We start from the raw sequence: 15,093 nt of genomic DNA, 5'->3' as shown, positions 1-15,093 counted from the left end.
AACTAAGTACGACGTTTCGCCAGTAATTACAACTAGCTTCATCAGGCGACACAGCCTGACAGATCAGTTTGTAAATGTTGTGGCTTGGCTCTCCAACACACTGGTTAGTGCTGTACTAGTACACTACACTATATACTACATAATACACTACACTATACACTACACAATACACTACACACTACACTACTATACAATACACTACACACTAGTGCTGTACTAGTGACGAATTGGCCACGTTGTTTACGTGACAACCCTTACTAGTTGGCTGTGTCGGGTGGTGGCGGGTTTAAACGACACATTTATATATTTACGCGATCTAACCCACAAACCTCTATTATGATAGATATATCACTTAATGACACGGGTGGCAATGGTTTAATCGGGCTACAACCGTGCTGATGAGAAGTTAAAACCCTCCTATTTGCCTTCAGAATGGAATGCAAACAAATATGGTGACGGATCTGCTGATTGGTAGTGGTACACATTCGCACGAAACAACTCAACACGCTTATCAATGACACTGTGTATGGCCTTGAAAGGAAAACAAATATATAATAGGCGACGTTTCGGGTAATGGGCCTTCTTCATTGCACAAAATAAGTCAAAAGGCATTGATTATTGGATGAGTTAAGCGATGGCGCAGCGTTCGGTACACTGCGCCACGAAGCCGGTAACTGGAGTGAGATTCCTGCCCGAGGTGGACACGAGTAGTCTTGACGGGGGCGAGCCAAACTCAACTAACAGCCAGACCTAGCTTTATTTGACATTATTAAGTTGTGTTGATGACTTTATTTTCTCTTTCTCTCGTGCGTGCTTCGCGTCTCGCACTAAACCGTCGACCGTTGCTCTCTTGAAATCTGGAGAGTTTTGTTTGAGTAAAAGTGTTGTGCTAAACGCCGTTACCATGGCGACCTTTCTCATGCAAATCAGGTCGCCGTGGCAACGGACGCGGCGCGGCCCTGCCGCGAGGCCGCGCGCCTCGCTTCCGTTGCTACAAACAGCGCGGCGGTTGTGGGGGGGGCAGGGGGTGAGGGGGGGGGTTACCTGGACAAAAGCGTTAAGATTCAAACGAGCCAATCAGCGCTGTCCCTCACTTTGCCGCCACGGCAATGGTAAACGGACGCGGTGCGGCGCAGCCAATGGGAGCACGCGCCCCCCTCCCCGCACCTTCGCGTTGCTGCCACCCTCGGACGGCTCCGCGTCGCCGTGGGCGCGGAGTATAAAAGGCGGAGCGGTGAGGCCAGGCGGCCATTCGAGCTCACGGCAGCTGCATAAAGGCTGAGACGAGCGAGATCCTCCTCACCCAGTCGCCTCCTTCGTTCAGCTAAAACAACAACATGGTAAAGTATATCACAATTCATGTTATTTTACGATATATATGCACCGTCACAAGCCTATGTCTATATCGATACGGTGCGCCTGTTTCGTTGAATTGCAGGGTAAAATAGAAATGAACGGGATTCTCTGTAAAAGGAGGCACCGCGCATATGGAGAATTTTCCAGGGGATGCGATTGGCCATGTTGGGTTTTCTGTGCTAAATAAATAAATATATTTTGATTTAAAGCTTTCGTGACTGCAGGGATTAATATTATTGGTTCTTTCGGTAAAGTCACGTTGAAGGGAAACAAAATAATACAAATATAAAACAAATAATTGTATTGTTTCCCTTCTACGTGACTTTACCGAAAGAACCAATAACATAAATAACTGTCACGCATTGCGGGGTTGAGAACCGTTCGCCAAAGCCCGCACCGTTAGATTTTATTGCATTTGTTGCACTGTGATTTTTTTTCTCAGCTGTCATCATTGTTGAAATTCACAATATGCAATGTATTCATCCAGCAGTGGATTGACCATGGTTGATCGTGAATCTTATTTTTTTTTTCATATTGAACATATTCAACGTCGTGGCAGGTTAAGCTTCGTAATTTTTTAGATTTTTTTTATTGTGCAATTATGAAATATACATTCGCGTGAGTATTGTGTTCGATTATTGTGTGTATTGTACATTAATAAATGCGTTTTAAAAAAATGCACCGAGGCTGGTGTTACACGCACGGATGTGCGCGTTACATGGGATGACAGGCACCGCAATGCGCCCATATAATTTAAACAAAGAAAATTACATTGCGAGTACGAGAGCGCTTGGCTTGAGTAACCTGATGTCATTCTTTCCCAGTCACACTGGCACTGGCCAATGGCCGTGCCTGTATTCCCGTTAACGTCCGTTGTTACAACAACAGCAGCTACCGTGTGTGTAGCTGCTGCTGCTGTTACAGCAAACGGCTACGCGATGCCGTCAGTCTGCACGAACCGCATTTCCCCATTGCCCATGGAGCCTCCGCCACTCCCCTCCATCTCGTGCTGCCCCTCCCTCTCTAGCCCATCCCAGAGCGTGACATCCTTTATCTCAAGCCCAGTAATGAGAATACATCATTCTCCGCACCCCATCTTGTTTTCTTTCCACGGCGCACGGCCCCCACCCCGAACTACCATCACGAAAAATCTGCCTTTTTAAATAATTAATGGGCTATTCGGCCACATATATATAAAGAAAAACCCCACCAGCTCTAAGCAAATACAGTAATCGCTAAAGAATGTGCAGCCTACTATTAATCAGACTGGAGTCATGCGGGCTGCAGAGCCATACCACGACTCCCTAAAGACAAAGATCCCCTGTTACAGACGAGTGAGGCGAGTGCTGCGAGCCAACAACAATGGAGGCTGGCACGGCACACGATGGGGATGGTGGAGCATAGAACCACACGTGTGGCTCTGCCTGGTCTCTCCATTGTGAGACGTAGTATATTCTGGTGTTTTCGAAATGGCTTGATGTAACCCAGGCTGCCTTTGCAAAAATGCATTGCTGTATATCTCAACTTGCCTATATTTTATTTTCTGGTTAAATAGAGGCAACTGCTCTCCTATATTGTTGGTATTTACACACAGCATCCCATATAGGGATGCCCGGGGGCATTAAGAAGCCACTTACCACAGATGGCCACATAGTAATCGAATGCAGTTTGTCATGTTTGACAATCGCTGCACCGCCGCTGACACAACATGCTACCGACGGGCATGGTGGTGAATAAAATCCAAGTTGCAGAGATCGTAGCAGAATACATAAACCACTGCACCACCTCTCCCTGTGTCGGCACTCAATATTTCTGCTGGTACTGACCCCATGTCAATGTCTGTTTCCTTCTGTGTCCCCTCTGCTCCCCGCACAGCGTGAGTGCATCTCCATCCACGTGGGGCAGGCTGGCGTGCAGATCGGCAATGCATGCTGGGAGCTCTACTGCCTGGAGCACGGCATCCAGCCCGACGGGCAGATGCCGAGCGACAAGACCATCGGAGGGGGCGACGACTCCTTCAACACCTTCTTCAGCGAGACCGGCGCGGGCAAACACGTGCCCCGCGCCGTGTTTGTGGACCTGGAGCCCACCGTAGTGGGTGCGTGAGGGCCTCCCGTGTGAAACCAGAGAGTGGGGGGAGATGGGACAGAGATGGGGACCCCCTTTCATTTCTTGCACCACAGCCCATGCGAACCAGATTCAGACTATTTATACTGGAGGAATCTGATGAGCCATTAAGATATTTTTCACAGATGTCCAGTAACCATGACAACCCCATTTTTTGGTAAATAGATGTCTCGGTCACTGAGACAATTCGTCAAGGCCATTTGTGACTTTTGCTCCGTTATATGTTTTGAATTAATGTGGGACATTGCTCATCCTCCACATTCCCCTGACCAGGGCTAATGTATAAAAAACATTTGTCTTTTCACCGGTGATAGGCTTACTGAACCATTGTTTTCTAGCAGCATTTGTTTAATTGGGCAGTATTCATAGATATTTCCTCATAGAGGGCCCATTGCAGAAATACTACTGGGTTGCTTTGTGTGGGAAGCAAGAGATCACTACAAACATGTAGCTCATTGAGCACAATCGAGCACATTGTATAATCTATGCACAGCCACGGTGCATTGTAATACAGACCAAGGCCTGTTCACAAGAAATAAAACATTGTAACATTAAGTGCTGTCAAAGCAATGAACTGGGTGATCTAAGTTTGATTCCTGGCCATAGATTACATAAGTGTAATACAGACCAAGGCCTGTTCACAAGAAATAAAATATTGTAACATTAAGTGCTGTCAAAGCAATGAACTGGGTGATCTAAGTTTGATTCCTGGCCATAGATTACATAAGTGGCATATTATATATAAACTGGTCCTGGGACTCCCAATTCACCAACCTTCACTGACCACAAGTGGATTTACAAATGGCTGTATAATACATTACATTGCGAAGCGCTATCAGCCACAACAGTTTATTTCCCGTTGGCGTTTTTGCCGATCGCACGTGACTACGGACTGCAAGTAAAATGACGTGTGAGGTGTTAATCGAACGGCGTGGCCTGCGTGTGCAGACGAGGTGCGCACGGGGACGTACCGCCAGCTCTTCCACCCCGAGCAACTGATCACGGGCAAGGAGGACGCCGCCAACAACTACGCTCGTGGCCACTACACCATTGGCAAGGAGATCGTCGACCTGGTGCTGGACCGCATCCGCAAGCTGGTGAGAGAGCCCATCCACAGAGTACTCCACCTCTTTCAGAAACGTAGCCATCAGCGCTGTCGTTGTCCTCATCGGTTTTGGCCATCGTTATGCTTGTAACCGGAGATTCTCGCACCTCCGATTAGCACGGTTGGCTACGGACAGTGCGAAAAAAGTTCAACATCAACGGCAAATGAGAGTACAAGGATGAGCAAAGGTCCCCTCTAAAGCACTAGTTTATGTTTTAAGAGGATATGGTTTAACATCCAGAGTGGGCCCAAAATGTTTATTGGAGAGAACTAGCGGTTCGAAGACCACCGTCCATCCCATTGCAAAGCGAAATATGTCGAGCCATTAGCAGAGAGTGAGCAACAGTGCAGGTTTGGACAAGGTGAGCGAGAGTGGTGAGATTGCAACAGGCACCGCCGAAGCATGATGACAAGTCCGTCAATAAATGTAGCAAAGGTTCACATGATGTATGTGTCTTACGAAGGAAGTTTAATGCATTGATACATCATATCCCTTGTCATTAAGCACCGTATAAATTAATGTTTGAACATTGAATGCAGCCTTGTGGTTTTAATGTGATTCCCTCTCTGTCTGTGACCCAGGCGGATCAGTGCACGGGGCTGCAGGGCTTCCTGATCTTCCACAGCTTTGGCGGTGGCACGGGCTCGGGCTTCACCTCGCTGCTCATGGAGCGCCTCTCGGTCGACTACGGCAAGAAGTCCAAGCTGGAGTTCGCCATCTACCCGGCACCGCAGGTGTCCACCGCCGTGGTGGAGCCCTACAACTCCATCCTCACCACCCACACCACCCTGGAGCACTCGGACTGCGCCTTCATGGTCGACAACGAGGCCATCTACGACATCTGCCGCCGCAACCTGGACATCGAGCGCCCCACCTACACCAACCTCAACCGCCTCATCGGCCAGATCGTGTCGTCCATCACCGCCTCGCTGCGCTTCGACGGTGCCCTCAACGTCGACCTCACCGAGTTCCAGACCAACCTGGTGCCCTACCCGCGCATCCACTTCCCGCTGGCGACCTACGCACCCGTCATCTCGGCCGAGAAGGCCTACCACGAGCAGCTGTCCGTCGCCGAGATCACCAACGCCTGCTTCGAGCCGGCCAACCAGATGGTGAAGTGCGACCCCCGCCACGGCAAGTACATGGCGTGCTGCATGCTGTACCGCGGCGACGTCGTGCCCAAGGACGTCAACGCCGCCATCGCCACCATCAAGACCAAGCGCACCATCCAGTTTGTCGACTGGTGCCCCACGGGCTTCAAGGTCGGCATCAACTACCAGCCGCCCACCGTGGTGCCCGGGGGAGACCTGGCAAAGGTGCAGCGCGCCGTCTGCATGCTCAGCAACACCACTGCCATCGCCGAGGCCTGGGCTCGCCTGGACCACAAGTTCGACCTCATGTACGCCAAGCGCGCCTTCGTGCACTGGTACGTGGGTGAGGGCATGGAGGAGGGGGAGTTCTCGGAGGCTCGCGAGGATCTGGCGGCGCTGGAGAAGGATTACGAGGAGGTGGGCGTCGACTCGGTGGAGGGAGAGGGCGAGGAGGAGGGAGAGGAGTACTAGAGCCGGAGGCTCGTCCCTCTGTCGGCCAGTGGCCGCGCTCCTTCAAGCAAAACAAAAAAATTTTGGTGTGTGTCCTACTTTTTCTATCCAACTCATGGGGTTCGGAGTCCCACCTATCTTTGTACCACGCATATTTGTGAAGCCCTATTTTTCTGCTACAAGAGTCCTGTACTGTGTTCTTGTTCTTGAAAATAAATAAAGAGGTCACATACCAACTGGTCGTTTCACTGGTGCGCGTTTTATTTCGGGGACGTTTGCGAGTTGTGCGGTCGGTCGATGGGCGCTGTCGATACTGTGAGGATGGAACGATGCGTGCGTTGTCTGTTTATCCATTGCCGCGATTCATCGCCGGCTTAATGCGCCCTTGGAATTGGGCAGCATATCGACCACAGCACTTAATTCAATTTGGGAGGTAAATCAGCCTTTGGATGCTTCTCTCGTTAACGTCTGACTCCGTGCCCCTACTGGACATCTGTGAAAGAGCTTTATAGCTCATTGGATTCCTCCCGTATAAGTAAATATTCTGATTCTGTTAACCCACCTGACGATTTTCACCTGACCCAGTTTTTTTTCCTCTTTGTGGTCACGTGCATTTTATTATTTTATGGAGGTGGTTTAATGTTACGAAATTAATTATTTAACGCTTTAATTGCCATCTGCTGGTGTGTTGTAACCACACTGCTTTGGGCTGTGGCAGAAATCTGTAGGAGAGGCCACATGGGGATGAGATCCAGACGGCTGCAGCTTGTGTGACCCAGTTTAAACTTTAATAGATGAAACTCGAATGTAATGACAGTTGCATTCCAGTTATGTTTTTCCTAAATGCTCAGTAAAATTAAGGGTTTGTTTTGCAGTATTAAATTGAATATGCACCTTGAAATTATACATATTTCAGATGTATTTAGGATGCTTAGACATCTTAAATGATTTATATACACAAGTACACGTGTTTTGAATGGAGTATTCTTCACAGTAGAGTACATTTTTGTATTTGGAGCGGTGATAGTACATTGCATTATAAACTCAAGTGACTTGATGTCGATGCACAACCACAGCGAGCATCAGTGATGAATGATATCTGAACTGGTAATGGGGTGCCCCTTCCCAAAATACCTTTTATATCAACACCACCATGGTGTAGTATGGTCAAGCGACCCCCGTGACTCACTGTGCGAGGCCACCCAACGGTTGGCTGCCTGGATTGTTCTTCAACGGTGTATTCAAGTAAACCGCACACTTGTGGCAAACATTGGAAGGCCATTGTGCCTGTCACCCTAACACGAACCACATTTAGTTTTCCATTGATTCCCTTTTTAGGTAAATTCACGCAGTGCCACGTGGTGTAGAGTAAACACGTTGTGTCGTCCTCACAACAGAAGAGAGCTCCGGCAACGGAACCCCATCCTTGCACCACCAAGCAAAGCGCTTCATGCAGCCCCACACTCCAGTCCGTTTGCAGGTGGTTTGCCACGGTTCAAGTGTTGCTGTATTTAGCCAGGTGAGAAGCTCGAGATCATGATGTGCAAGTCACCTGGGTCACATTACAACTAAAATAAAAGTACAGAGAGAAAGGAAGATCTCGTAAAATCGTCATCACTGCACAAACAAATCGATGCTAAATTATACATTTCCTGCAAGAAGTCGTCTGCGGAAGGTGATTTATAGACTGACTGGACTAGTACGAATTGACGTGCACTACTCGTGTGTACACTGACGAGGGTACAAGTGACGCTTGCCGTGGCTGCTACAGAGCCTCGTTCTCCCCTCGTGTAGGGCACAGCAATAGCGATACGCGCTCCCCACGTGACGATGGCAATGCTCGTCACGAATGATAAGACCAGAGTATTGTATGCTCGCAACATTATTATTAGCATTAGGCTTGCTTATCCTGGACGGCCTCGCTGAGTCTCAAGACTCCGTCGGGTCCTGCCAAGTTTTTGCAGTAGGGGATAATGGTTGCTGGATATAATCCCAAATGAGTAATGTGCCGGGATTGTTCAAATTTGGACCATTAAAGTGCGTGTGAGAATGGTCCTATTAACCATGTTATGCAAGTTATATGCCAAGGTGACAGCCTAATGCATTAACAACTTTTTTTAAACAGTTGCTGAACACAGGCCCAAGCGGCCAGAAACAAACAGCTTTTAAAAAACATCAAAATTGTAATTCACACGTTTCTTGAACAGAGCAAGGGGTATAGCGCCCTTGTAAGTTGTAATGGTTTGCGGTGTGGGAGCGAAATAGAAATTACAATTATTATCTTAACTATGAAAGGCATTTTTTGTCTGTCTGTGTCTCTCTGTCTGTGTGTGGCCGAAACTTGCGAAGGGTTGGCTCTCAAACTGTGTAAAACAAGTAACCAGGTCCCACGCCATAAGCCCCGTGCTGAGCCAGCGCTATTCCGATTTCGCGTCCATCACCTTCAAAGTAGTTTGATACTGGTAGGAACCACTTGGTTCCACCAGCCTACAGGGGATTATTGTGTCCGTCCGTCGTGCATCCAAAAATGGGAGGGGTGGGGCTGGGTGGAGAGGGGAGGGGTTGGGTGGGGAGGGGCGGGGTGGGGAGGGACTGGGTGGGGAGGGGCTGGGTGGGGAGGGAGAGGGTGGGGCTGGGTGGGGGGTGGGAGGGGTGGGGCTGGGTGGGGAGGGGCTAGTCACCCCGTGGTGTCCTTATAAAACTCAACGTTTAACCTACTCACGCCGGCTTGTGCCCGCCCTCACAGTCGGGCATATTTGCGGAATACACCACGCCGCCGTTGACCATGGCCATTGACCGTTCCTACCAGCTCCCTCCGCAGGAATGTGTTTAGCGATTTTAATGCTGTTTTCGGTTATGAATTTCTTACATAGCGTGTGCTCGACCCTACCAACTGACGCGCGTTCGGTGGGGGTGAGAGGGGAATTATCTTTCGTGTGGACACTGAGCAAGGTCACACAGATTTACGGCTCCCTTCAAACATTACCCTGACTGTTTACTCATTACAAATTGCCTTTTATAGATAAGATATTTCTTGACAGGGATGAACCATTGTTTATGAAGAATAGCCTTTTTCTGTACTCTTGAGGCATAACCAGCCATGCAATATCACTTACTGCACAAGGGCAAACCAATACATATGTAATAAAAGACTTGACCACGATCTCTGGCTCAGTGTCCTTTATTCGGTCCGTACTGCGTTCCCACACGGCTGTCTCTCTTATTCTCTCTGTGCTGGTTCCGATGTCACTCCAGTCCACATCAGCAGCCCCGCTGCTGTTCTTGTCGCTCTTTCAGCCCCACAGCAGCTCCGCTGCTGTACTCTCACACAGCTCCCTTGGCTGTTCCTGCTGCAGCTCTGACAGCCTCGTGCTGTCTCGCCTTCTCGTTACTCCTGCGACTCTTGGCAGCCCCCTCGCTGCCCCTCACACACAGCCTTACTGCCTATCTCTGTCTGCAGCTTTACACCTCCCAGTAGCTCCCTACTGTTCCCAGGGTTGGCTCCCGCTTCTCACGGTGCCCCCTCGGCTCGTACGCCCGCGTGGCCCTACACCTTTCCATTCACACCCTGACTGACTTCTCCTTCCGGTTTACGCGCTTAAGGACCCCCTACCTTTCACCCACGTCACCTGGCTCCGCCTCCTCGTGACGTCACATCCGGAAGGTCGCTTTCGCCCGCATTACACATATACTCAATTACATCTTCATTCTATCATAGTTACACTTGCCCTCTCAGTACGGGGGTTGAGCAGTGACGTTATGTCAATTATGCTTGATTGGTGCACATCTGCTCATAATTACAGGTAGATTAGGTTAATTTTGTATTCGTTGACTTTCATTAATTTCCCGCTCTTGCTCGCGGCAAATATTTGCACCAAAATGCCGGAACACCCTCGCAGTCGCTCCTAATTAATTATTATACATGTGTGCATTTCCCCTCTCCCTTGCTTCTTTCGTGAAAGTCACGTACATAGATAACTATTATTTACGAACTTATTTACTCTATATAAGAGTGTGCATGTATACGTCCATGTGTGCGTGTGAGTCCATCTATGTGTGTGCGTTGTGTCTGCGAGTCCGTGTGTTTTTGCGTCAATGTGTGTGCGAGTCAATGTACAGTATGTGTGTGTGACCGTCGCTGTGTTTGTGTACGTCCATATGTGTGTGTGCGGTGTGTGTTTAAGTTGATGTGTGTGTGTAAGGCCATATGTGTGTGCGTAGTTCCATGTGCGTGTGAGTCTATGTATGTGTGTGCTGAAGCTGATGTGTTTGTGTGTGTTAGTCGATGTGTGTGTGGTTCCATGTGTGTCAGTCGATTGTGTGTGTCGAAATGTGTGTCTGCGTGAGTCCATGTGCGTTTGTAAGTCGACGTGTTTGTGTGTGTATGTCGATGTCTTTGTGTGTGGGTCGATGTGTGTATGTGTAGGTCTATGTGTGTGTGACTCTATGTATTTGTGTGTTTCAGTACATGTGTGTTTGTGTAAGTCGATGCGTGTGTGTGTAAGTCGATGCGTGTATGTGAGTCGTTGTGTGTCTGTACGTCGATATGTGCATGTGTAAGTCCATGTGTGATTAGTCCGGACAGGCAACGCTGTCGTGGGCAGTGCTGTGGGGGGAGGGCCAATTCCGATTGGCCTTTCCCCTCATGGCGTTTGTGACCACCACAGCAACCAAATGGGGGCTCTGGATGGGTGCGAGGGGTTGGTAACCCCTCCACCTTCAATTAATTATCACTAAATCACGACTAAATAAGCTTGTGCCGGAGGCTTCGGGGGCACAGGCGTCTATGACGTCTCTTGGCCAAACCCCATTTGGCAGAGCCAGGAGACTGAATCCTCCAGAAACAACAATAAACCACAACGTGTGGTCACGTGGAAAGTTCAAACGCTCACTGCAGAGGAGAGGCTGTCACTCCTCTGTCAGGAGCTGGACCGGTACCGCCTGGATCTCTGTGGTATTCAGGAGGTCCGGTGGACCGGCTCTGGCTCCTGCCACCATGAGGGGTGAACAGTCCTCTACTCGAGACAGGAGACTGCCAAACAACAGGGTGTGGATCTTCTTCTGAATAAAATAATGAAGGGGGCGTAGGAGCGTGGCGGTGAGGTGTGGGAAGCTCTAAGCCCCAGGCCACTTTGAGCTCGCCTTTTCATCAACCAGAGGCGAGGAGTGGTGGTCGTGGTAACTTATGCCCCCACTCAAGACGAACATCCATGGGGGGTTGCAGGCAAGGCCGATGAGTCAGATGCCTTCTATGACCTGTCACAGGTGCTAGCTAAAGTGGCCCCTCGGGATAGAGTCATCTTGTTGGGTGACTTCAATGCCCGAGTTGGTCATGATGCTGGCACCTGGTCTGGAGTGATTGGAAGGCATGGGCCAGATCAGCTCAATAACAAAGACAGGAGGCTGCTAGATTTTTGTGCAGCCCATTGCCTTGTAATTACCAACACGCTGTTCTGCTGTTCTGGCATTGGCGCATCTACACCACATCATGGATGCATGCCAGGTCCAGGCAAGAACATCTGCTGGACTACATAGTGACGGAACAGCGGATGCGGGCCCATGTCCTTGACACCAGGACCTACCGTGGAGCTGATCTGCTCACTGACCATCGACTTGTCATCTGTAAGATGCGCCTGCCATTCTTCCACTCCGGTGGTGGGTGTACACCCAGGACCCAATTCAAACCCTTAGTGGCATGGTCTCAGCTAGCTGATGAAAGTTGCAAGCGAGAATTTCATCATCGGTTGTGGCTGGGATTGGCATCGTCTCCCACTCCTCCTGATGTCGAGGGGAAATGGGCGAGGTTTAGGAATGTGGCTCATGCAGCTGCAATGGCTGCTTTGTGTACACGGTCGAGACCTCCCCAGAGACCCTGGCTGACAGAGGAGGTGTTCAAGCTGGCTGAGAAAAAGCGACAGGCCCACTCTCATCGGCTACAGCATCCCACGTCGGAGAATGAGGAGGCTTACCGCAGCCTTCGCTCAGGGGTTCGGAGAGCCGTGAGGCACTGCAAGGATGGGTGGTGGTCGCGGGTTACTGATGAGATGGAATCTGCCTAAATGGCATCAAAAAAGTAACCTGCAGCGCCGCACCTATTACCATCATTAGGGGAAAGAACGGCGTTTGTGCACAGACTGCCCTACATGACATAACAACAGTCTGGACCACTGGACGGGTTCTGCAGGATTGGAAGGATGCCCTGGTGGTTCCACTCTTTAAGAAGGGGGATCGCACAAATTGTAACAACTACAGGGGCATCTCACTCCTCAGTGTGCCAGGAAAGGTCCTGGCACACTGAGGCTAAAGCACAGAAAGTTGGCACAGTAGGGGGCACATGTGGTGCATCAGCCAGTCGTGTCAGTCGACCTGTGGCACCTGCTGGGTCTGCCCCGTGACCTCCTGCCAGCGGGCGGTCGACACTTCACGTGGCCTCAAGGTGCACATAGCCTGGTACAAGCGTCGTGGTGACGTCACCGCTACTTCGTGGCGAATGGCGGTTGTTGTGTGTGAGTCAATGTGTGTGTGTAAGTCTCTGTGTGTGTGTAAGTCCTTGTGTGTGTGTAACTCCATGTGTGTGTGTAATGTCGATGTCTGTGTGTGTGAGTCCATGTGTGTGTGTAAGTCGATGTGTTCCTATGTGTGTGGGCCGATGTCAGTGTGTGTGTAAGTCGATGTGTGTGTGTCTTTTTCGCCCGGGCAACGTCGGGTGCTTCCCGCTAGTTTATTATAAGAGCCTGGTAAGATAAAAAAGAGGCCACGGGGGGCGGGGGGGTGTTACAATGTCGAGCGGCCTCCGTTGTGGCTACCACTATTACTGCCGTGTATGTTGATGCTGTGAGTGTTGATGTTGTGTGTGTTGATGCCGTGTGTGTTGATGCTGTGTTTTGATGCCGTGTATGTTGATGCTGTGAGTGTTGATGCTGTGTGTGTTGATGTTGTGTGTGTTGATGTTGTGTGTGTTGATGTTGTGTGTGTTGATGTCGTGTGTGTTGATGCTGTATGTTGATGCTGTGAGTGTTGATGTTGTGTGTGTTGATGTTGTGTGTGTTGATGCTGTGTGTTGATGCTGTGTGTGTTGATGTTGTGTGTGTTCATGTTGTGTGTGTTGATGTCGTGTGTTGATGTTGTGTGTGTTGATGCCGTGTGTGTTGATGCTGTGTTTTGATGCTGTGTGTGTTGATGCTGTGTGTTGATGCTGTGTGTTGATGCTGTGTGTTGATGTTGTGTGTGTTGATATTGTGTGTGTTGATGTTGTTTGTGTTGATGTTGTGTGTGTTGATGTCGTGTGTGTTGATGTCGTGTGTGTTGATGTTGTGTGTGTTGATGTTGTTTGTGTTATGGCGAAGTCATCGCTGATTCACGCCTCACGTGTTGCACCTGGCTGCACTCCCCTGACGGAGTACAGTATCCTGCAGCACCTTCCCCGTGCTGGTTGGATACGAGCGGTAGAAGCGGAACACGTTGTAGCCGAGGCGCTGTTCACAAGTCACGGGCTCGAATTGTCAACGTTGTGGGGTGACTCTCCAACGCACCGTGCGTGCTGAAAGCGGCAACTCGTGGGCACGTTTTGTTGACGTGACAAACCTCACGAAGTTGCCTGTCGGATTATTATTCTTGCGAGCCCAACTACGGACGTCTGGCGGCTCGTTGCGGGGTGGCTCGTGGCGGGGGGAGCGAGCCGGGGACACGGCTCCAGCTGCACGCACTCGGGTCGGGGACGCAGGAGCCCCGTGACCGTGAATGGCGACAGACGGGGGGGGGGGCAGCACAGTGAGCTCCCTGGTCTGGATGAGACCCTCACTCCTTGGGTCGCCCCATCCCCCGCTCTCCCCCAAGCTCTCCCCACCCCTCCTCTCTGCTGACCCATTTTAAAGTGCGTACTTTATCTCCGTTGTGATGGGTTTAAGGGGAGCGTTCACACGACAACTGAAATCAATAATCGTGCACCCCATTGTGCGAGGTTTGCAGACATCGATTCTCCCTCGTCCGTCTCCCCCCGACCCACCGTGGCCTCGCCCCCCCCCCACTCGTCCCACTGCACGCGAGATGATGGGAGCGTCTCTCCGACGTCACCGCTGAACCCCACGCCCACCCCCCAACATCCCCTCCATGCAACCCCCCTCCCAGCCTTCTCGAGTCACTCAAGGACAAGGATCTAAACACACAAACTCAACGTTCAGAGCCCTAAGTCTATCCATTTGTGGAATACAGCCTCCCCACGCCGTGTCGGGCGTTGGGGTGTTTGGTCATACTTCACCACGACGGTCAGCGGGCAGTACAATAATATATTGGTGTGTGCACTGCCATCTGCCGCCTGTAAGGCCTGTTATGCACGGTGGACCAACCACTCTGGCCGTCTGTGAAAAAGAGCTTCATAGCTCATCGGATTCCTCCTGCAGTCCAAGTAAACGATTGGGCCCTGCGGCCTCGGCTCTGGGGTGACGACTGCCGAGCACCGCGGCGACCTCACGCGGTGTGGACAGATGAAGAGTGGGGGGGGGCCTTGGGCCCCGGTGGGGGGGGGGCCCTGTGCCCCGGCGTCTCCCCTCTCCCGAGACGCGGCTCGTGGCCCCACCGCGCCGCGTGCTCCCACAGCGAACACAACGACTCAACGCGGCCTTAAAAGGAAACAAATGAATGATGGTCGTGCTATGAAGAAGGGTCATTCCCCGCACATGATATGTTTCTTTTGATTTCAAGGCCACGCAGTGTTGTCATTGACGTCGTGTCGGCCTGTTGTTCATTGTGCTTGTGCACCACTACCGACACGGCAACTGTACCAAATGAACTCAGCCAAACTCGTTTTTATTTTATTTTACCAGACAAGGCCCACTGAGCTATGTAGCTCTTTTTTCAGAAGCGATCTGGCCACAACTGATAGCTCAACGAAGTGACTTATCACGTGCAAATTTATTACAGCCCAATACTCTAAAAGCTTGGAGATTCTAAATGTGGAGGGAAAA

The 15,093-nt window shown here is 50.5% G+C and overlaps 1 protein-coding gene across 1 annotated transcript; it reads left to right on the top strand.

Moving 5' to 3' along the window:
* The first annotated feature begins 1,231 nt into the window (after positions 1-1,231).
* On the top strand, positions 1,232-6,366 carry LOC144938867 (tubulin alpha-1A chain). Its single transcript, XM_078866654.1, has 4 exons — positions 1,232-1,340; positions 3,232-3,454; positions 4,432-4,580; positions 5,171-6,366. The coding sequence occupies exons 1-4, from the start codon at positions 1,338-1,340 to the stop codon at positions 6,149-6,151; spliced, it is 1,356 nt and encodes a 451-aa protein (XP_078722780.1). The 5' UTR covers positions 1,232-1,337; the 3' UTR covers positions 6,152-6,366.
* Positions 6,367-15,093: the final 8,727 nt, after the last annotated feature.

This window comes from Lampetra fluviatilis, chromosome 2 (genome assembly GCF_964198595.1).
Source record: "Lampetra fluviatilis chromosome 2, kcLamFluv1.1, whole genome shotgun sequence".
NCBI classification, from domain to species: Eukaryota; Metazoa; Chordata; class Hyperoartia; order Petromyzontiformes; family Petromyzontidae; genus Lampetra; species Lampetra fluviatilis.
Note: the sequence above shows the minus strand (reverse complement) of the source record. Positions and strands in the feature narration are given on the sequence as shown.